General features: G+C 42.0%; 1 protein-coding gene and 1 long non-coding RNA gene across 2 annotated transcripts in view; one reads left to right on the forward strand and one right to left on the reverse strand.

The window, feature by feature from the left end:
• The window catches only part of LOC127912019 (uncharacterized), a 66,895-nt gene extending 47,641 nt beyond the window's left edge, over positions 1 to 19,254 (forward strand). Inside the window, exon 3 of the long non-coding RNA XR_008080127.1 lies at positions 18,058 to 19,254. This is a non-coding gene — a long non-coding RNA (uncharacterized LOC127912019). The remainder of the gene's footprint in view (positions 1 to 18,057) is intronic.
• A 391-nt stretch (positions 19,255 to 19,645) lies between these two features.
• On the reverse strand, positions 19,646 to 22,493 carry LOC127909316 (uncharacterized). Its single transcript, XM_052470062.1, has 2 exons — positions 22,307 to 22,493; positions 19,646 to 21,342 (listed from the first exon to the last, which is right to left on the reverse strand). The coding sequence occupies exon 2, from the start codon at positions 21,081 to 21,083 to the stop codon at positions 20,508 to 20,510; it is 576 nt and encodes a 191-aa protein (XP_052326022.1). The 5' UTR covers positions 21,084 to 21,342; positions 22,307 to 22,493; the 3' UTR covers positions 19,646 to 20,507.
• Between the last annotated feature and the right edge of the window lie 1,169 nt (positions 22,494 to 23,662).

The raw sequence follows: 23,662 nt of genomic DNA on the forward strand, positions 1-23,662 counted from the left end.
TGGCCTCCATGTCGGTCTGTAGCCTAAGCGCTCTGCTCTCGTTTAAAAAGTTGATCCCAACAACACAACAGACCTTTTCTCTTCCCAGCGGCATGGATGAGGTGGCCAGATCATTGCCTGGTGGTCTTCAGTCATGACCATGTCTTCCTTTGAACATTTCTAAAATAAAAATCCTAATTGGGTGTGACCGTGTTTATTTGGAACATTTACCGCTCGTCTAAATGCTGTCCCAGTCTAGATGTTTATTTACAGACTTTTAATTATATAGGGTGGAGTTGTCCTAGAACTACCTGTAGGTCATCTATAATACACCAACGCAAGATTGACCCAGGAACCAACTCCTAATGTTGAAGATTGCTTATCAGAACCATCACGTACTCCTCAAAACGTAAATACATGAACTCCTCCTAGTATGGAAATTATGCGCTGGGCTCAATTAATTCATGAATGCAATGATTCCAAATGTATTCCTCAAATCGAATGTTCCTTGTCCTCTCTCTTTCTCTCCTCTTTCTCTGGCCCATTCTTTCCTCCGTCTTTCCGGTGGTACTTTTAAGTTCAGAGACTGAGAGCATGTCTTCATTAGCTGCATTAACATTCACAAGCGGTCGTAAATTCTGACAGTGAAAAGGTCCCCGTAACCTTTAGTTGTGCAGAAATTTACTTCCCAAGAAAATTACAGCTGGCACTGTCTTAATTAATGGTGGCTTTCTGTTCTGAAAATCCAGGGCTTGTGAGCTGGGAAAAAATAAAATCAAAAATAAAAGGGAGGAAGAGGGAAATGAGGAAGAGTGGGAGAAAATACTAAATGGCTGGTTACAAGAACGGGCCTTGAGATTGAAAATAGTGATAAAAAAAAGTAGCACATACAGATTTCGCAATATTGCTCTGTTTGTTGCAGTGTGGGGGATTGTGCTTCAGCGAGTAGATTAGGATCTACTCTCTCTCTTCCCCTCTCTCTCTTTTTGTCTTCCAAAGTGGTATAAAAATGGGAGCTTTGGTGAAAACTAATACATATTTTATCCCTGGCTATCTCCTGGGTGCATATTGTTTACCTGGGTTCAGTGAGGGAACACAGAATCCATCTTCACACGGACTACTGCTGTCACACTGATCAGGTCACAAACCAATCAGAATAATACCAACACACTGCAACCCAAAACAGCACAAGAAGGGAAAGAACGAGGCAGGCCGGACCTACTCAGGATGACTGAAGGGGGCCCACAGGAGGTCTGCTTAAAGAGGATTTTGTATGCTGAGATTCTGTTTCCATGGCTGGCTGTGACCCTTAGGGCTTGATCATTAAACATCACCAGAGGGAGAATTTCTCTCCGGTCTTTTGTTTTATCCTCAGACGCTAATTAGGGTTGTGACTCACAGTAGCGTTGATAGACAAATGTCAGAAGGCTCTCATGTCGGTTCATAATTGCCGAAATGAAAGCCGGGGGGAGACTGAGAGTGGGAGACAGCTCAGCTCACACGAATGGGTCTCCATCTGAAATAAAAAAAAGAACAATATATAACAGAAAATGGGTGAGAGGATCTTTGTGTCTTTAACTCTATTGATCAACATTACAGGTGGACCTGTGAGTGTGAGCAGTTGAAGAAATGCACCAGAATAACAAGACAAGAAAGTATGAACAAAACTGAAACTCCTACCCAGATAACCTTATGTTTTTCTAAAAGTGGTTGTTGTACTGAGAATGTGCGCCACCCAAACAGCCACGGGTTAATCTTGGTAATTATTTTTTTAACACTAGAGATTTTGGCAAACTAACGACAGGTATTTCGGGCTTTTATATTTGAACAAATGGTCAGCTGCCTGCAGACAGAGCTGTGTGGTTGTTTTGCATTGTGTGACACCTTCATTAAAATCGGACCATTACGCCACACATTTCCACATTGCCTGATTTCAAAGCCCCGGCAACATTATTTGACCATCTAAAATGATGTGCGTGCCGCATGTCACAGACCGTTTTAAATAACCTCACAAATTGTGCAATCAAATAACTTTAGCGCATTTACAAAGACCTCTCTCCCCTCATCGTTTTGGTGACTTCAAGCGACTTGCAAAACATGACTATTACTTCAGCGGCACAATAAGGTATGCCAATTATGTCAACTAATCAAAACTATTAGGAGATAGGGGGTATCTAAATTTCTCATGTCAAGCCTGGAGTCAGCTTATTAAAATAGTTCTCTAATGAGCGTCTCCCTGCCAGTGTGTCTCTGCCTCTTCTCTCCTCTGGCACCATTCACTAACCTCAGAACCTTTGACAGCACTGTGGAGGCAGGCTTTCATAAAGAACTCAATGTCACTCGGTCAGTGGCACAGTTGCCACAGCCTCTCTGCGTTTGTCAACGTGTCTCCGAGATCCACGTAACAGCACATAGGTCATTTATGAGCAAGAGTCAAAAGAAGAACTCACATCAGTCGTACATCTGTAGGAACATTTATACTGTAAACTGGGATTCTTTGTTAAAGGGCTTTGTAACGAGTGGCAACACAAATAGATTTAATGTGATTTGATAAATAATATCATTTTACTGAGCTGTGACAAATTCACTCAGGCTATCGAAAAAAAGAGAACCAATTATAACAACGTCTTTCAATTCTATCTCTCGTTTCCCTTTGTTTATTCAGAGCAGGGCTATTTGGAACAGCTCATACACCCTTTCCCCTGCCTCTGTCCCCAGGACCGGGGTGTGTGAGCCTCCATGTTCCCCCTGTGATGATAAACGGCTGCTTATTCCATCATTCCAATTTGTAATTTTCTGAGCGCAGAGGTAGGACTGGGACAATTGATCAAATTGAGCAGCAACTTGAGCACCCCTCTTTCTCTCCCTCCCTCTTCCTTCTTCCATGCCCAAATACCCTCTTTAAATATTTAACTAGATTTATGAATGGTCACCGTCTCCCATCTATTTATACCTCTTATATTGACAGGAAATACATTCATGGGCAGTCAGGAAGAGGAATTACATTTGGGTTTTCCTGGAGTGAAACCACAGGTTTGACGGAGTGCAGATGGCGTACTGTAGATGACTGCCAATCAGAACAGGAGTAAAGTTCAGACACTTGTCTTCATGTACTCCATCTTAATTAAATGAACCCAGTCTAGGTGATGATGTAGTGTAGTGTAGTTCATGAATTGAAGGTCATACATTATTTCAAGCAATAATTGTAACCAAAATATCATGTTTTTCTTCCCTAACATCTGCTAGGATGTGACTAAAACATAGTGACATTTGTGAATAAACCATTGTAGCACTTCTTTTTTCTTCAGTTGTGATGTGTTGATTTGTATAGGCTCTGTTAGAACTATGTATTCATACATGTTAATTGAGTGAGGAGTCATCTGTTGATCGTGCATCCCCCTCTCAGAAAGCAGTGAGGTCAGCAGAATGCACTGCCCCTGGGGGTCAGATCTGACACAGTCTCAGCGTTCATCAGCAGCAGACACTAGGCTTAGCACCAGCCAGAGACACTGCAGAGTTGCCACCGTTCTAGCCTCGGCTCTCTCAGGGGATGAGGCCCTTCGATCTGATTATTTGGGAAGGACAAAGTGCTTTTGTTGATGAAGAGCCACGCTGAAATCTGGGAGTTGAGAAATCAATGGGTTCCACGGGGCCCTGGAGCATTGATCACGGTGCACATTGACAATCCATGCCTTGGTTAGCTATGCAAGTGAATGAGGCAAAATTAGCCACTTGTGAAAGTTTTTATGCCATCTTGTTTTTTCCCTCGTCCTGTATGATTTGTATTGACAGGCCTGGCTCAGGCATGATTAATAATCACCCGCTCTAAAGTTTGAGCTCCTGGCTGTGTGTCTGCTAGAGAGAAAAGAGACAAACAAAGTTTTCTGCCTCAGCCCCTGAGCTTGATACATGCCTTGCAAACATCTCGGTTTTTTAATTCCCTGTTTGGACCCTGTGTGAGTTGGGAAAAAATAGGTATTTCTGATAGTTTGCTGCAGAATCAATCGCTGGGCTCAGAGACACTCAAATCACTCAAATGAGGGTCTCTCATTATAGGGGGACGTTGTTTGTCCAGGAAGCCTTTTCCTAGCACCTTGTTAGAGATGTCCAATCCCCGTAATTGGATTCGTCTGTGTGAGTGGAGCCGGCATTGACAGACGCCTTCGACTGAGAGCCGCATAAATGACAAATGTTCCCCTCGTTTTAAAGCTGACCGTTTAAAGGCATGACATCTCGTTATTATCCCAGAGAAGGGGTTTGAAGGTTTTGGCGATCACACTGTTTAAATCCTGTCTACCTTCATCGAGCAGTGAGTAAGAATTCATTCTATTAGGGGATGTTGGTGATGGGTAGCGTAGCACACAGCTGGTTTCTATTTTAATTGAGAACATCTTCACCCATGTTAACACGAAAAACAAAACTTCAAACATTTTACAGGCACACCTACGGAATGTCCTCTGTAATTCATTTTCAGATATGAAAACATCTGCTGAAAGACTCATCAGTTCAACACCAACATTCCAAACACAGGTGACTGCTTTCCTGTTCCTCATGTTGTTATTGTTTTATGAAACGAGTCGTGGTTTTGATTAACATAGCTGACAGATTTGCTTAGATCTGACGTAGTTGGATATGGTCTCGTAACACATGAGTCATGGCATCTGCACTGCATTTTGAATTAGATTCCTGTACAGACAAAGTTTGCGCGTGCTTGCGTAGGCACATGTTTGTTCATGTTGGTGTGAGGTCAATAACTAAAGTGACAGGAGGTCAAACACAACAGGTTCTGCTGTAGGAGAGCTATGACCAGGGGGGCAAAAAAGTATTTAGCCAGCCACCAATTGTGCAAGTTCTCCCACTTAAAAAGATGAGAGAGGCCTGTAATTTTCATCATAGGTACACTTCAACTATGACAGACAAAATGAGAAGAAAAAAAATCCAGAAAATCACATTGTAGGATTTTTAATGATTTTATTTGCAAATTATGGTGGAAAATAAGTATTTGGTCAATAAGAAAAGTTCATCTCAATACTTTCTTATATACCCTTTGTTGGCAATGACAGAGGTCAAACGTTTTCTGTAAGTCTTCACAAGGTTTTCACACACTGTTGCTGGTATTTTGGCCCATTCCTCCATGCAGATCTCCTCTAGAGCAGTGATGTTTTGGGGCTGTTGCTGGGCAACGCGGACTTTCAACTCCCTCCAAAGATTTTCTATGGGGTTGAGATCTGGAGACTGGCTAGGCCACTCCAGGACCTTGAAATACTTCTTACGAAGCCACTCCTTCGTTGCCCAGGGGCGGTGTGTTTGGGATCATTATCATTCTGAAAGACCCAGCCACGTTTCATCTTCAATGCCCTTGCTGATGGAAGGAGATTTTCACTCAAAATCTCACGATACATAGCCCCATTCATTCATTCCTTTACATGGATCAGTCGTCCGGTCCCTTTGCAGAAAAACAGCCCCAAAGCATGATGTTTCCACCCCCATGCTTCACAGTAGGTACGGTGTTCTTTGGATGCAACTCAGCATTCTTTGTCCTCCAAACATGACGAGTTGAGTTTTTACCAAAAAGTTCTATTTTGGTTTCATCTGACCATATGACATTCTCCCAATCTTCTTCTGGATCATCCAAATGCTCTCTAGCAAACTTCAGACGGGCCTGGACATGTACTGGCTTAAGCAGAGGGACACGTCTGGCAGTGCAGGATTTGAGTCCCTGGCGGCATAGTGTGTTACTGATGGTAGGCTTTGTTACTTTGGTCCCAGCTCTCTGCAGGTCATTCACTAGGTCCCCCTGGGATTTTTGCTCACCGTTCTTGTGATCATTTTGACCCCACGCGGTGAGAACTTGCGTGGAGCCCAAGATCAAGGGAGCTTATCAGTGGTCTTGTATGTCTTCCATTTCCTAATAATTGCTCCCAAAGTTGATTTCTTCAAACCAAGCTGCTTACCTATTGCAGATTCAGTCTTCCCAGCCTGGTGCAGGTCTACAATTTTGTTTCTGGTGTCCTTTGACAGCTCTTTGGTCTTGGCCATAGTGGAGTTTGGAGTGTGACTGTTTGAGGTTGTGGACAGGTGTCTTTTATACTGATAACAAGTTCAAACAGGTGACATTAATACAGGTAACGAGTGGAGGACAGAGGAGCCTCTTAAAGAAGAAGTTACAGGTCTATGAGAGCCAGAAATTGTGCTTGTTTGTAGGTGACCAAATACTTATTTTCCACCATAATTTGCAAATAAATTCATTAAAAATCCTACAATGTGATTTTCTGGATTTTTTTTCTAATTTTGTCTGTCAATGTTGAAGTGTACCTATGATGAAAATTACAGGCCTCTCTCATCTTTTTAAGTGGGAGAACTTGCACAATTGGTGGCTGACTAAATACTTTTTTGCCACACTGTATGTACCAGGGCAGTGCTGGCCAGAACACAGTTACCGAAGGGGTGACTTTAATTCACTGATGTGTGGAGTAGGATGGGTGAGCAGGCACTAAAACCCAGACATTTCCATGGGGTGGATTTATTGGGTGGGAACCTGCTCATTTCCTGACATCGTTAGCTGATTAGGTGGCTGATGGCAGAGTAGAACCTTGCAGCTTGAGTGACCATGAGGAGTCAGCCAGCTCACAGCCAAAATAACGTGTTGTTTTTCCCTCAATGGGAAAATGTGAATACGTAATAACTAGTAAAAAAAAGTTACTATCACACGGGAGTTTACAATCTGTTGAAGGTTTGTTTGCAAACTGCTATTTTGAAATCTCCTCAAAATTCCGCAACAATTCTGATCATCACGGGTTCTAGTTTAACAAAACCAGTGATGTGGTAAATCTCAGTGCTGGTGGCAGCGCTACAGGTTCGGGAGTGTGTCAGTAATATTTGTTCTATTTTCACAACCAGAGCTGGACAAAAATAATGTCCAGTATGAATAAAAAAAACTGTTGACTGTTTTGCTGCTCATGATATTTTAACAGAACATTTGAGATGAACATTAGGCTACTGTGTACGGCCTCCGCTGGCAAAATCAATGCCATAACCAATTGTGTTACCGCTGAGACCAGTTTTTTTTGTCGGTCTTAAGTATCCCGCTTGCGCTCACTGAAATTGGCATATAAGGACACACCTAAAATATTTCCACCCTCCCAACAGCGCAAGCCAACGTTACACAGGTAAAAATCTGAACCTGGCGTAATGGCTGGAAAATGCCATTGAACTAGGGTTTGCGTGACGGAATTACAAACTAATGTGCGTTTGACACTTACCCCCAGTCTAAAATAGAACCATATAAGTGACATGATTTGGTTTTAGTGCTGTTTGTTGCTTTGTGGTCTTGCTGTTGAGTTGTGCTTTAGGAACTGCACACTCATGTTTTAAAGTGATGAGCTGTCTTCCCACAGGCCATCTATCTTGTTTCCCTCCAGGAAGGTTCTTCCTGTGCACAGACTGATTTAACACCAGCTGGGTCAAAACTCACTGTTTCCTGTGAGAGGTGGAAGTGGAAAGGGCACACAGGAACAGAGTAGGTATGCAACAGGGTGGTGTGTGTGTGTGTGTGTGTGTGCGTGTGTGTGTGTGTGTGTGTGTGTGTGTGTGTGTGTGTGTGTGTGTGTGTGTGTGTGTGTGTGTGTGTGTGTGTGTGTGTGTGTGTGTGTGTGTGTGTGTGTGTGTGTGTGTGTGTGTGTGTGTGTGTGTGTGTGTGTGTGTGTGTGTTTGTTTCCAGAGAGGGTGTCTTGTGGATGTGTGTGTGAAGTAAATGTCTTGCAGAGTGGCAAAACAATTAGGGATGGTGGATTGCAGATGCCGTTGGTTTCTATAATTATCTATTGTGAAATAATTGAACTATTTTTGTCTAATTCTCCATATAGGAAGAAACATGGCTACTTTTATTGTCGTAACCATGTTGTGTAAGATCTAGGACCTTACATTTGTACATTCATCTTTATGATTGAGACATATTATATGAATTAATCCCACGTTTCTCTCCACAACGCTGGCCCAATACCACATGATATTCCACGTGCATAGCCAATGCTGCGTACATAAATATGGCATTTGGTGTTTCATTTCATTCTGACTTGCATTCAATGAAATAATACGATTCTTTAATACAGAGAACCTGCGAAACCCTCCATGTTGAATCCCTTTCCCTCCCCCTTCTCCTACATCTTCAGCAGACCAGAGGTAATTCCGGTGAACGCTCCTTGTTGTTGCTATTAACTGCTTTATTGAACACAGCATCCTGTTTCCATGGCCATTTACATAAACAGAGAAGAGTACATATTAAAGAAGCAGCCAATGACTCATGACTGGTGGACCATGTGGCCCCTGGGTCTCCACCTCCCCCCCCTCTTCCTCCTCCCCCTGCCTCTTCCTCCCCCTCCACTCTCACTCCCCCCCCCTAAGAAAGGGTGCTATCCCCCTTCCTCTCTACCTCTGCATTGCAAACTCTTACATTAAATTGTGATAGATGAACAACGGAGACCATTCATACAAATCAATGACTTTAGTGTATGTGTCATTAGCCTGAGAGACGCAGGCAGCGGTCAGTGCTATAAATCAAGCGATGATCGGCCTGTCTGCGATCCAGCGTGCGGCTGCGCAACTGCACACATTACAGAGGAGCAGTGGAAAGAGGAGGAAAGAGTGGAGAATGGTTAATATGTCTAAATGGAGTTACTTACCTGCTACAACCTTTTAGGCAGAACTAGGGTCAGACAGTGAATCGGCTGCCCCTTTCGGTATATGAATCAACCATACACCAGGCCACCTAGCCAAACCAGGAGCCCAATGCCAATACCATCATCAGAAAGCCAGCCATCTAGAAACCCTAAGAGACAAGAGTCAATATGAGAGTCCTGAATGTCCGCCTCTCCTCCTCCTACACCACGATGGGGGAAATCATTTCCAACATTCACTAGGGAATATCTGTTTTAATTGAGGTCTAATATAGGTAAAATGGTGGAGGAAAAGGTTGTGGATAGAATGTCAGCCACATAGACGCTGAGAATACCTTATCCAATTGCCCTAAAATGGTATTATAATTGACATGCATCCAACGATATAGGATGCAGAAAACTATTACAGAACTATACAGAAATATTTGGCCTGTGAGGGTCAATTCTGAAGTGTGTGTAACTATGTATAAAAATATAGTAAATATAACGTGTATGTGGATCATAGTGGAAATAAAAGCGTACCAAACAAAAATGAATATTACATTTATAGATTAAATGACCGAGGGAGAGAAAAATAAACATTTCAGAGAGCTTCATTTGTCTACAATTTTGACAAACCGTTTTGGAACATCTACATAGTCAATGTGGGGGCATTCTGCCAGAATTGGCAATACAGCCTGCATATTATGATTTCAACAAGGGTTTGCATTCAACTACAGCCAGACGGTTGATTTATAGAGAACGAGAAAAACAAAACCATTTCATTTCAAATGGCCCAACTGAGTTTGTCAACAGATTTATACAATCAAAGTATTTTGTGGACATTTCCAGAATTGGCTAGAAAAGTTGTTTGAAGAGCAACTGCCCCTAAAAAACAACTTCTCATTTATAAAACAGACTATGTGGCATCAATATGAGTCAGATACATTGATTATACTGTCCAAATTGACTACAATGTGGAAATAGGTGTTTTTTGGACATAAAGTCTGTCTCGCCCAGAACAGAGTTTTGTGAGACTTGTGGTTGTGACTGCATCACAACGTAAATGAAGATTGGGTTTGTTTCAATCCTGCCCACATGCCCACAGCTGGCAGCACACAAGTAATCATCAACTACTTGTGTACTGTACATAAAAACTTAAAAACATAAAAACCAACCATAAATTGTAGAAATGTACAAACAAATATTGAAAGCATTTATTGAGAAAACTAAAATAATATGAAACTATTGTCTCATTTACATTGTGCAATTTAATTGACGGTCCCTAACTAGCCCCGGAGATAGGCTATCCAAAATCAAACCAACTTTGCCACGGTCACACACCAGCCGGCTGAAGCTAATAGACAAAATAATTTGGCTAACTCTTCCCACATGCGAACACACACAAGCGACACCCACCTTCAAACCCCGAAACCAACTCACGTTTGAATTCAGTCATGGCCGCTAGCGTTACTTAATGAACCAAATATAAAACGAGGCCAAGTCTTGAAGTGCGGTCGCCCTTTAAGGTAAGTATTCCAAATTATAGGGGCAACAGGCTCAGCTGAGGATCTGAGCAGGCTCAAGGTGAAAGTGTAGACATTGTGACCTGGCAACCCTATGACCTGGCAACCCTAGCTCTCTCACTTCATCACTACAGAAACCCGTTCTACAACAGTTCCATAGTTACAGCAAGAGGCAGTGCAGCAGAGAATTCACCCTGGGGCATAATACAGTCCAAACACACTCATTAAAAACTTGCAGAATCCGGCGAAATGTGCAATGAATTATAGTCATGTGCATTTTTCCATTGCTCATATAGCAAGTGTACAATTAATTGCAAATTATACCATACTATTATTTACAGTCTTACATGCAGTATTGACCTCCCACATTTCACCCCAAACCAATAGCAAGTATCAAACAAAATGATAAAGCCCCGGTATAACAGAACTAAAAGGCAGTACACATTTTTGCATTTCAAACAATTGCTTTTGCATTTCCTTCATGTAAATGTATAAACAAAATATTGTTTACTTCAGTCCAATTGTATAAAGACAAGCTGTGCACAATAACTAGCCAAGGACATCGTAGGGGACAGTCTCTGCATTTGATCTGAAGAAATACAAAATAATTATCTGTTTATAAACAATGAAATACAAATGTTTCATCCCAGTTCGTTTAACAATTCTCCATACAATACAATTAACAGAAAAAAATCTAAGATATTGTCTTTTGGTTGAAATGAAGAGAAAAAAAATTAAATAGGATATCTGGTCATAATATGATCTCTGACTAACAAAGGAATGTTAATGAGTGTCTAAATTTAATCTGAAACATCGGGGCATATTAAAGCCCATAACCTCTTTAAATGTACCAATACCTTGTTTAATGTTTATACGGTGTTCATGATCAGTACCATTGTCTCTTCTGAGCTCCAGCCACACTGTGCAACCTGCTCTCTCCTCTGAGTTGGATCTGAGGCCTACACCCTAGTGCTCTCATGATGTATGGCCTTTGACACCATTAGACAAAGGTATTATTAGCAGATTAGGCTGAGCAGGGACAGGGCCGATCTCCTAAAGAGTTCCAGCATTAAAATAACCCAGAGGCACCGTGAACCTTCCAATTACAGCACGCTCAGCCCTACACACCCAGCAGGTCACGGATGAAAGCCAATAAATATTTTGAAGTGATCTGCATTATACTGTAAAATACACGAGCCCACTGGGGCCAAGGCTGCCCCCTGTGCTCTTGGATGGGGCTCTGGGGACTGGGAGCGAGGGGAGGGTTGAAGAGACAGAGAAAACCACAGAAAGACCCCCGAAAAGACTGCTAGGGGGGAAGCAATGTGGAGGGGGGGGAAATACAGAGACCATACAATTTTGAGAAAGAGTAAGACCGGGACAGAGAAAGGAGAGACAGAGAGAGGGGAGACAGAGAGAGAGAGAGACTGAGCGAGAGAAATAGAGAGGAAAATAGAGAGAGAGATGCAGAGAGAAGAGAGAGACTAGCGTAGACTGGGGGATTGTCTGTTTTATGAAGCTCCTCTGACTACCTGCCTGATTCTCCCTTCTCTTGTTTTGCTTTTATCCTTTTAGTCTTGAAGGAGCCTAATTAGCCACTGCAGAGGGCCTCTCTCTCCTTGCCCTTAAATCAGTAATTGGTTTCAGTGCTGAGACTGTCAGGAAATTAACACATCATACCGTGACAGCTGTTCATTTTTTCCCTCTTGTTTGTCATGTGAATCGCCACTGATTTGCCAGAGAGCATAACAAATGACTGGTCTGTAATCATGGGCCACTCACTGGTGTGTAACTGTCTTCCTCTCCCATAAAGTGTGTGTGTGTGTGTGTGTGTGTGTGTGTGTGTGTGTGTGTGTGTGTGTGTGTGTGTGTGTGTGTGTGTGTGTGTGTGTGTGTGTGTGTGTGCGTGCGTGCGTGCGTGCGTGCGTGCGTGCGTGCGTGCGTGCGTGCGTGCGTGCACGCGTGTGTGTGTCTATTTGTACTAGCTTTAGTTCTAGTTGAGTTCCTGTTCACAAACCCGAACCCAAGACTAGGCCTACATCACAAAGACATACATGCATTCTTGTATCTCTTCATTCAGCTCATTCTGAGTCAATCCTGTTAGAGCAGTATTGATTGGAGGATTAGCCTGATCACTAAGTCACTGATAACATGGTCATTAAAACATATGATAGCAATCAGATTAGGCTTGGGGCCAGCTCAAGGTTACAGACCATGTTCCCTGAAAAGTGATTTAAGCATACCACTAGACTAGTTAGCAACCAGCTTCCAGGTTGGATTTCAAGTGTATTGATTAGTTCAGACAAATTACCAACTACGCCAAGTTGATAAGCATGTGTCAAGAGATCCAACAGACATGTTTTTGTTTTTCAGTTTCTTCGCCGTGCAGAAGTCGTGGGGAGAGAGAGAAAGAGGTGTGTCTAAGACATCTATAAATCCCTCAAAAACTACAGCCGGATAAAGGCCCAATTAACCTTTTCAGAGTCTCCCCCGTCAGCGGGATTTCCTGCACTTTTAAGAAATTAATTTCCCTTCTCTCTTCTCCCAACTGAATGTGCCACATACAATACCTTCAGAACGTATTCATACCATCTGACTTTTTACACATTTTGTTGTGTTGCAACCTGAATTTATATGTAAAATAGATTGAATTGAGATGTGTTTGTCACTGGCCTACACACAATGCCCGATCATGTCAAAGTTCGATTATGTTTTGGGGTTATTTAAAAAAAATAACAATAATAAAAAATGAAAAGCTGAAATGTCTTGAGTCAGTCAGTATTCAACCTCTTTGTTATGTCAATCCTAAGTAAGTTCGGGAGTAAAAATGTGCTTAACACGTCACATAATTAGTAGTGGTGGCTGCATCATGTTATGTAATAGTTAATAAGGACTGTAGAGTTTTTCAGGATAAAAAAGAAACGGCATGGACCTAAACACAGGCAAAATCCTAGAGGAAAACCTGGTTCAGTCTGATTTCCACTGGAATTCACTGTTCAGCAGGACAATATCCTAAAACACAGTGAATGTTCCTGTGTGGCTGAGTTACAGGTTTGACGTAAATCTGCTAGAAAATCTATGGCAAGACTTGAAAATGGCTGTTTAGCAAAGATCAACAACCAATTAGACAGAGCTTGAATACTGAATAATGAAGAATAACGCAAAGCTCTTAAAGACTTACCCAGAAAGGCTCACAGCTGTAATCGCTGCCAAAAGTGATTCTAACATGTATTGAATACTTAAATAAATTTGATTGTTCTGTATTTCATTTTTTTTTTTTAAATGCGCTAGCATTTCTGAAAACATGTTTTCATTTTGGTGTATTGTGTGTAGATTGGAGAGAACATTATTTTGAATTGATTTTGAATTCAGACTGTAAACACAACACAATGTAGAATAAGTCAAGGGGTGTGACTACTTTCTGGAGGCACTGTATCACTGCGAGATGCCCTGACACAACTTTATAAAACATATAAAAACAGATTTAATTCCACTGATGTGATTTCCTACTATTTCTCTCCTCTATTCATCCTCTTTTGTCTCAGTGACCGTATTTATAATCGGGGGGAGTGAAGGACACTCGGCAGCATTAGGTTCAGCGGGTTAGGATCCTAGTAGAAGGCCAGAAGGTCAGGGGCATCTGCACATGGGTACTTTTGGAGGTATCCTGAAGGTTGGGGATGATTCAGCACCCAGAGGTCATGCAGCACCCAGGGGTCATGAAGAACCCAGGCTCACTCTGGCACTGGGAGACTTGGCCCCATCTCAGCTCTGACACAGAGAGTCCATCACCTGGTTGGTACGTGTGAAAGGTGCTGAGGTCTCATGTCGACGCGTGTGTCTTCTTCAATGACTTGTACTCTCATAGTCCACCTCTCTACTTCCTGCCATTCACTGCTGCATCCTCACTTAAACATTTTTTTTGTATTCTTTTTTATATTAATTAACCTTTATTTAACTAGGCAAGTCAGTTAAAAAATATATATTATTTACAATGTCGGCCTGCCCTGCCAAACCCGGACGGCGCTGGACCAATTGTGTGCCGCCCTATGGGACTCCCAATCGCAGCCGGATGTGATTTGGCCTGGATGGATACATATATACTGTACGTTATATTCAGAGCACAAATGTACAAAAACTGTAATTAAGATATTTTCTCCAATAAAAGTGACCACAGTTTAGAAGTGGTAAAAAGATATATTGAGTTATGAACAGTATTTTGGTTGGTTTTTACATTACAAAAAGCCTTCAGAACAGAACATTGTATTTTGACAGTCCTTACTGACTGATAAACTACTGGAGCGAAGACAGTACGACGTAACTTGTCCAATAAAGTCACAAAGGAAAAGTAAAGATAGACTAGTGTCCAGAGGAGCCCACGTCAACTCGCATGAATCAAGAGGTTGAGCGTTTAAACCGTGTGGGGATGCAAGGACAAACAAATCAAAAGGAAAAGCAAAATGTGTCATTCAGAAAAGATATCCACCTCTATAGACCGTTCCCTTAGGCCCCGGCTGTGTCTTTCAGTGTGTGTATAGTACACTCACTGCATCTGAACACTCAGCGAATAGAAAGAGTCTATTTGGACCTTGCAGACGTGTGCGTAGGCATGTGTAGACGTGCATGTGTGCATGCTGATGTGTGTGTGTGTGTGTGACTGACAACCCGAGGGTACAAATACAGTTATACAAAAACAAAGAGGGGAGAAACACTGTGTGATATTTCTTGATTTTGACAAGCGCCCTGCCAAGGTGAAATTGTGTCTGATGCGCATCTGAGGTGCGCCTCTCCCGTTGCCTCGTACATGAAGTTAGTGTTGTTTTCTACCTCATCTCTTTTCAAAAGTGGCGGAAGGCTGAGGAGAGGTGGGCTCTTGCGCCTCCGTGTTTTGCGAAATTGGACTGCCTCTCCCCATTATTGTAAACATCATCCCACCGACAAGCCTGCCGGTCGCTGTGGCGTTGGACGGGGCTGCCTTGGATATATCTGCTAAAACACATCCATTAGGTGCAAACTATTTTTGATTTACATGTTCAGACTTTTTTAAACTGTCACATCCACTCCCATTGTTGGGATCAGCTTGGCTGTGTCGTGGAGGGAACAGTGGCTGTTTTTTTCCTCCAGAAAGGAAGGTCTGTCTCTTTCGGCACTGGCCACGGGGCACCAGGCAACCTCTGTGGCTCGGTAAACAACACTCCTCCAATCGCTCGCTGCAATGTCTACCTCATTACGCTATATGCAGAACTTAGTGACCTTAACGTCAGTGCAGTCCGACTTCATCTGTCACACATGCAATTAATTCTATCCAAACCACGGATTGTAGGAGACCATTTAAAGTTTTAAAGTCATACTGTAATTTATATGGAGGAAGAAAAAGCATATGACACAAATACAATATCATATAAATATAAAATAAATAAAAATAAGCTCATTATGGGAGAGGGTAAAAAGTGAGAGAGGTGTAAATGTGTGTCTTTGTAATTAACAGGAGGTGATACAGCTTTTAAATCAGGGAAAATTATACAATATTCTTAACTTTCTCTCTCTGTCTCAAGGGTTAGGATATCATTGAAGGTTTCAAGGTTATTAAAAGGTATGTCACGACATGTCCTATGCATAAAACAAATTCTAGGTGGTTCTAGGTTGTTTGAACAAAATGAAAGGAAAACTTGCTAATATTGACGGTCAAGCATGTATATCAATGCAACATGTATATGAAATGCTATACTTTACCTCACTAAATATATTTTATGTTATCAGACATTCATTTATTGTCACATATAGGGACTAATGAGTGAACTACAGTAAATGAACGTGTGAAAGACCAAAACAATGTTTTTGTGAAATAACTGAATTTCATATACAAATACTTTCTGTAGACTTATGAGCTTTTAAGATTCAAAGATTTCTGCACTAGCTTTTTAAACACTTACATTACACAAATATGCTTTTTTTTTATTGAACAATTTTACATTCTGTCATAAGAAGCTCCCATCCTCCATAGCCTCACTTATCCCAGTGCCTGTGGATGAGCTGGAAGGTGCTAGGTCATCTTCACTTGCGAAGATTTTATGAATCAGAGCGATTTCATAAAAGTCCCATTGTATGTGGATTTACTGATGTTATGGCTTATGCTACAAATATATCTCATAGGTGTGAATGTCGCCAGTGGCTAGACTCATAAAGAACGGAGCTGTTTTATGGATTGTGTATGGAGGGTATTTGCACAGACCGACAATATGGGTTATATTTTGTTTGCCTCTTATGGCATGACTATATAAAGATACTCATTAATAGATTATGTACTTACTGTTTTAGATATATATATATTTTAATAGACATTTTGACAGAACGTTGTGACAGTTTAGTTCATATCTGAGGATATGAAGAGATAGTAGATGTTGCTTAAACAAGCACTAAAATACGAACATGATTTAAAAAAAAAAAAATGTGTATTGCCTGAAGTGTTTTGTGTTTATATGTTTACATTATTTTTTAAATCAATTTTGAATTAACAGTTAATTACATTAGAAGATATAGACCTACAATTATATTGCATTGTACCGAATGAGGTAAGCAATAGAATCACTGTTTCACAAAAAGCAGAACATTGGAGAGAACACAAGTCTTCTTTAAGTACATATTATGTAGGCTATTACTGTATTTCAAAAAATCTATGATTACAGTCTTTTTTGCTAAATAAGAGTATATTACACCATTCATCAACCGTGGATGAGCTGGTGACTTGCCTTCCCAGTTTCATTCATCATGATTACAGTGGAGATCATTCCTAGTTTGTGTCTTAGGTCAGGCCGCCGCCACTACCTCATCTGACTGTTTACCACAGTCTCAAGTGGATCTGTTCTATTCCCCTCCACGTCAGCCCTGACTGACACACAACATGCACGCTTTCGTTCTCCACAATATGCTCTCATGCTGCTATACTGTTTGATAGTACACAACAAAAATACAATCCTCCGTGCATCTCTTGCGAGGGGGTGGTTGGAAGGCGGAGAATGTCAACATCACGGACACCTGTGAAGTCCCATGGCATGATGAGGAGGTAATTGTTGTTGTCTGAGTTTAGACGATACTCAGGGCCAGATGTGAGAGGATGCAGGAGGAGTCTGGAACAAATTAGGGGAGCGATTTTATTTGCTGTTTTTGCTTAATTATTTTCCATTCATAAAAAAAGACCTGCCGCCGTTGCTATACAAGGTCTATATTTTGTTGGTGCTTACCTGTCTATTGTCCGAAGTGATGTTACTGAATATCTCCCATGTGTCATGCTGTCCCCTTCCCCTTTCTCCCCCTCCCCTGCCCCATCACAGGACTAGGAGAAAAACATGGGCAGCACTGTGTCGCCAGTCCCTATGTCAAAGTGTTTATTATCCACATCAGCTCTGATACTTATCTGCTGTCCTGGGATCAGCCCCTCTGCCCTCAGTTCTGGTTTACATTGCATCATTTTAAATAAGACATTCTGGCATTGGGCAGCTAACGCCAAACCCCCTCCCAAAACTCAATACAGACACACACACAGACGCACACATGTACGCATGCACAAGCATGCGCGCGCGCGCGCACACACACACACACACACACACACACACACACACACACACACACACACACACACACACACACACACACATCCAGCCCCCACCTCGAATCTCACTTAAGACGGATTGGGATGTTGCTAATTAGAGGGATATGCGTACAGCCTGGTGTCTGGATTAATCTGGCCCAATCTCCATCTCACAATGTTAAGTAATGCCTGTCATTACCACCAAACTATGGCACACACTGTACCTTTCCTATTACAAATATATATCTCTCTCCCTCTCTCCCTCTCTCCATCTCTCTCTCTCTCTCTCTCTCTCTCTCTCACTCAGCAGGTTCTGTCCATAGAGATGGTCACCTGAGGACCAAGACGGCTGGGTCTAGTCACAGCTGACCACATACAGTCCATATCATAAGTATTCACTCTCTTTGGATTTCTTCACATTTTATTGTGTTACAATGTGGTATTAAAATGGATTTAATTGTCTATTATTTTTGTATCTACACAAAAACACTCTCTAATGTAAAAGTAAATGAATTCAATGAATGAAAAATAAAAAGCTAATATGATTAGATAAGTATGTCAATACATGTTATAAACATATTTGGCAGCGATTTTAGCTGTGAGTCTTTTGGGGTACGTCTGTTAACGTTTTGCACACCTGTGCCATATTTGCCCATTATTCTTAAAAAAAAATATTCAAGCTCTGTCAAGTTGGTTGTTGTTAGACAGACATTTTCAAGTATTGCCATAGTTTTTCAAGCAGATTTAAGTCAAAACTGTAACTAGGCCACTCAGGTACATTCACTGACTTCTTGGTAAGCAACTGAAATGTAGAGTTGGCCTTGTGTTTTAGACTATTGCCCTACTAACAGGTTAATTTGTCTCCCAGTGTCTGGTGGAAAGTAGACTGAACCAGGTTTTCCTCTAGCATTTTGCCTGTGGTACGGTCCATTCTGTTTATTTTTATCCTGACAAACTCCCTTGTCCTTGAAGATGAGAAGTTTACCCATAACATGATGCAGCCACCATCATGCTTGAAAATATGGAGAGTAATATTCAGTATCACCTGTTTAGTCCCTTGTTGCAAACATGATGCATGTTTTGCTATTTTTGTCCTATACAAGCTTTCTTCTTTTTGCTCTGTCATGTGGGTTAGTATTGTAACTACAATGTTGTTGATCCATCCTCACTTTTTTTTCTAAAATCACAGCCATTAACTACCATGTTGTTGTGTTACTACCATGTTGTGTTCATGTTGCGTTGCTACCATGCTGTGTTGTCATGTGTTGCTGCCTTGCTTTGTTGTGTTTTTAGGTCTCTCTTTATGTAGTGTTGTGTTGTCTCTCTTGTCGTGATGTGTGTTTTGTCCTATATTTTTATTACATTTTTTATTTTTAATCCCAGCCCCCGTCCCCGCAGGAGGCCTTTTGGTAGGTCGTCCTTGTAAATAAGAATTTGTTCTTAAGTGACTTGCCTAGTTAAATAAAGGTGAAATACAAATAAAAACTGTGTTACTGTTTTAAAATCACCATTGGCTTCATGGTGAAATCCCTAGAGTGAGTGGGGAATATGATGATATTGAAAAAACAAAACATTTGCGAGGCATTGGAAAAGCCTCCTCGTCTTTGTGGTTGAAACTGTGCTTGAAATGCACTCCTCGACTGAGGGACCTTACAGATACATGTATTTGTGAGGCACAGAGATGGGGTAGTCATTCCAAAATCGTGTTAACCCCTATTGAACACAGAGTGTGTCCATGATACTTACTATATTTGTAACGGCGTTCTTCGTTTGTAGAAAGAGAGTCGGACCGAAATGCAGCGTGGTGGTTACTCATGACTTTAATGAAAAAGTGACACATGAAATAACTCAATAAATACAACAAACGGAACGAGAAACCTAATTACAGCCTATCTGGTGAGACTACACAGAGACAGGAACAATCACCCACGAAATACACAGTGAAATCCCGGCTACCTAAATACGGTTCCCAAACAGAGACAACGAGAATCACCTGACTCTGATTGAGAACCGCCTCAGGCAGCCAAGCCTATACAACACCCCTACTCAGCCGCAATCCCACATACTACAAACCCCAATAAGACAATACAATATCCCCATGTCACACCCTGGCCTGAACAAATAATAAAGAAAACACAAAATACTAAGACCAAGGCGTGACAATATTGTAACGGCTTTCTTCTGTGGACGAAGGATCGGACAAAAGCGCAGCGTGGTTAGTGTTCAACATGTTTAATAAAGACAATAAACGTGAACACTACAAAATACCAAAACAACAAATGTGAAAAACCGAAACGGTCCTATCTGGTGCATAGACACAAAGACAGAAGACAGGAAACAACCACCCACAAAACCCAACACAAAACAGGCTACCTAAATATGGTTCCGAATTAGAGACAATGACTAACACCTGCCTCTGATTGAGAACCATACCAGGCCAAACATAGAAATGGGAAAACTAGACACAACATAGAATGCCCACTCAGCTCACGTCCTGACCAACACTAAAACAAAGAAAAACACCAAATAACTATGGTCAGAACGTGACAGTACTCCCCCGCAAGGTGCCGACCCCGGCCGCAAAACCTGAACCTATAGGGGTGGGTCTGGGTGGGCATCTGTCCGCGGTGGCGGCTCTGCCGCAGGACGTGGACCCCACTCCACCATAGCCTTTGTCAGCTTTAGTCTCCTCCTAGGAACGGCGACCCTTGCCGCCAACCTAGGACTGGCAACCCTACTAAAGGGCCCCACTGGACTAAACTAACTCCTCTGGACTGAGGGGCAGCTCCGGAATGAGGGGCAGCTCAGGACTGAGGGGCAGCTCAGGACTGAGGGGCAGCTCAGGACTGAGGGGTAGCTCAGGACTGAGGGGTAGCTCAGGACTGAGGGGTAGCTCAGGACTGAGGGGCAGCTCAGGACTGAGGGGCAGCTCAGGACTGAGGGGCAGCTCAGGACTGAGGGGCAGCTCAGGACTGAGGGGTAGCTCAGGACTGAGGGGTAGCTCAGGACTGAGGGGTAGCTCAGGACTGAGGGGTAGCTCAGGACTAAGAGGTAGCTCAGGCTGGTTGACGGCTCTGGCGGCTTCTGGCTGACTGACGGCTCTGGCAGCTTCTGGCTGAATGGCGGATCTGGCGGCTTCTGGCTGACTGACGGCTCTAGCGGCTCCTGGCTGACTGGCGGATTCTGGCTGACTGGCGGATCCTGGCTGACTGGCGGATCTGGCGGATCCAGGCTGACTGGCGTTCTGGTCTCTCTCACTCTCCGGTAAGCACAGGAAGTTGGCGCAGGTCTCCTACCTGGCTTCGCCTCACTCCCTGTGTGCCACCCCCAAGACATTGTTGGGGCTGCCTCTCGGGCTTCCTACCGCGCCGCCGTGCTGACTCCATTCACCGGTATCCCTCCTCACACTGCTCCAGAGAATCCCAGGTGGGCTCCGGTACTCTCCCTGGGTCGACCACCCACCTGTCTATCTCCTCCCAAGTAGTGACACAGTCCAGATCTCACTCCCATGTCCAGAAATCCTGACTTCGCTGCTGCTGCCCATTACCACGCCGCTTGGTCCTTTTGTGGTGGGTGGTTCTGTAACGGATTTCTTCTGTGGACGAAGGATCGGACCAAAGCGCAGCGTGGTTAGTGTTCAATATGTTTAATAAAGACAATAAATGTGAACACTACAAATACCAAAACAACAAATGTGAAAAACCGAAACAGTCCTATCTGGTGCATAGACACAAAGACAGAAGACAGGAAACAACCACCCACAAAACCCAACACAAAACAGGCTACCTAAATATGGCTCCAGATCAGAGACAATGACTAACACATGCCTCTGATTGAGAACCATATCAGGCCAAACATAGAAATGGGAAAACTAGACACACAACATAGAATGCCCACTCAGCTCACGTCCTGACCAACACTAAAACAAAGAAAACACAAAAGAACTATGGTCAGAACGTGACATATATTATTAGACTCCTGAATGTATTTAGACTTGCCATACAAAAGGGGTGAATACTTGTTTAACAAAGACATTTTAGTTTTTTTTAAAACATAATTTGTAAAAATTTGAAGAACTTATTTTGTTTAGATGTGACAAAAAAATGAAATTATATACAATTTTATTCCACATTGTAACGCAACAAACTGTGAAAAAATTCAAACTCGGTGAAAACGTATGATATGCGCTGTATAATGTCAAATAATATTTAATGTATCCTGTGAATACGGTACATCATACTTGACCACAAACTTGACTTACTTATCTCATCCATTATTGTCTTTCTTAAACAGATTCAAGCACAAAACAGTTTACAGAACAACATATATATATTTTTTTACAAATAAAAAACAAAATTTTGTCAGTACAATACATATATAATTTGTGTATGTAGGCCTACTCTTGTCTATATACAATCTTTACTGGCTAGAGGGCAGTCTTACAGAATAAGCCTCAGAAAATCATTGAACATTATGTACCACTGTATCAATCAATTCCTTTTCCATCTACCCTACATGAAGGTGTATGAAGGAATATGTCTCTCAAATCTACTCCTCACCAAAAGGCTGCTATGCTGTCTTCAATCTGCAATGCAAAATTAACCTCTGTTTAATCTACGAGGGCCTCGATGAAGAGCCTGTGACAATGCGAGAGTTCAAATCCTGTTTGCCGTTCAATTATATTTCCTTGTTTCGGCTGTCCTTGAAGGGAAGCCGTCGCTCTTCCAGCTCTCTCCACACTATCCCGCTCTGTAATGAATGGCAACGCGAGACTCGGAGCACAGAGCAGAGAGGCGGGATACTGTGTCTGTGTCTGAGTGTGTGTGTGTGTGTGTACGTGTGTGTGTATGTGTGTACGTGTGTGTGTGTGTACGTGTGTGTGTGTACGTGTGTGTGTGTGTGTGTGTGTGTGTGTGTGTGAGAAAAGAGAATGATGCTTTGCCGCCTGTTGGGCAAAATTACTTTCTATTTGATGTGAAGGCCAGTGTGTGAAGGAGGATTTGAAAATGTCTAATGCTGATTGTGATTGCTAAGCAGAGTCAGCCCATTATATCATTGAATCTTTGTTAAGCAGCCCTTGAGAGCGCCTGACAGCATAATTAATCTTACCTTATGAACAAAGAAACCAGCTCAATAGCACTGAGGACGCTTATTAAAAATACTAAACACACTCTCCATTTAAAGGATAGCCTTTTTGAAATTGCAGGAGAGGTGTCTATCTTTTAGTTTTTCTTTTTTCGTCTGGAAGTGAAATGATATGAGTGGGGGAGGGATCGTTGTGTGGCAGAATGATGAATCATCACGTGCGACAATAAAACATATGAAACAATAATACCGTGCACCATAAAGCAGAGCAAATTATTTTCATTAAAAATGGTTTCGGATTTTTCATTATCTACTTCATCTAGTGCACTGGAAAATGAGGATACGATGAATGGTGTGTATATACACATTCCAATTCCTCCCAACAATTACACAATTTATTGAATAGAATGGATATATACATATTTTTTTTTGTTTAAATGTATAGTTTTCAACTATTGAAAACATACTACTGGAAACACATGATCCAAGCAATGACATTAATTATAGTGGTAGTACCATACTACATATTGATGTCATGTGTGAGTGAACAATGAATAGGCTGACCAAAACACTGCAAATGTTTGCAATCATGTCCAGGAAGTGAAAATTTTATGGAGCATGGCGTCTTTACATAGAGTTTATGAATGTTGATACTGCAGTTGTTTTTAGCCTGGAAAGGACTACATCAGACACTGTACCACAAGCCATAAGAAGCCCAAATAACTTCAGGTCAAAGAGGGTTGACCCTCATGACTAAACTAAGAAAGCCAGCTAACAGGTCAAGTTTCGCCTGGCCGTTTTACGGCAGAGAGGTGGTTGTGCTGCTTTGA

The sequence above is a fragment of the Oncorhynchus keta genome, chromosome 2 (assembly GCF_023373465.1).
Source record: "Oncorhynchus keta strain PuntledgeMale-10-30-2019 chromosome 2, Oket_V2, whole genome shotgun sequence".
Taxonomy (NCBI): Eukaryota; Metazoa; Chordata; class Actinopteri; order Salmoniformes; family Salmonidae; genus Oncorhynchus; species Oncorhynchus keta.

Bases quoted from the DNA above. Each gene is read 5' to 3' on its own strand.
- LOC127909316 (XM_052470062.1), bottom strand. From the start codon at position 21,083: ATGTCTTGGGGGTGGCACACAGGGAGTGAGGCGAAGCCAGGTAGGAGA.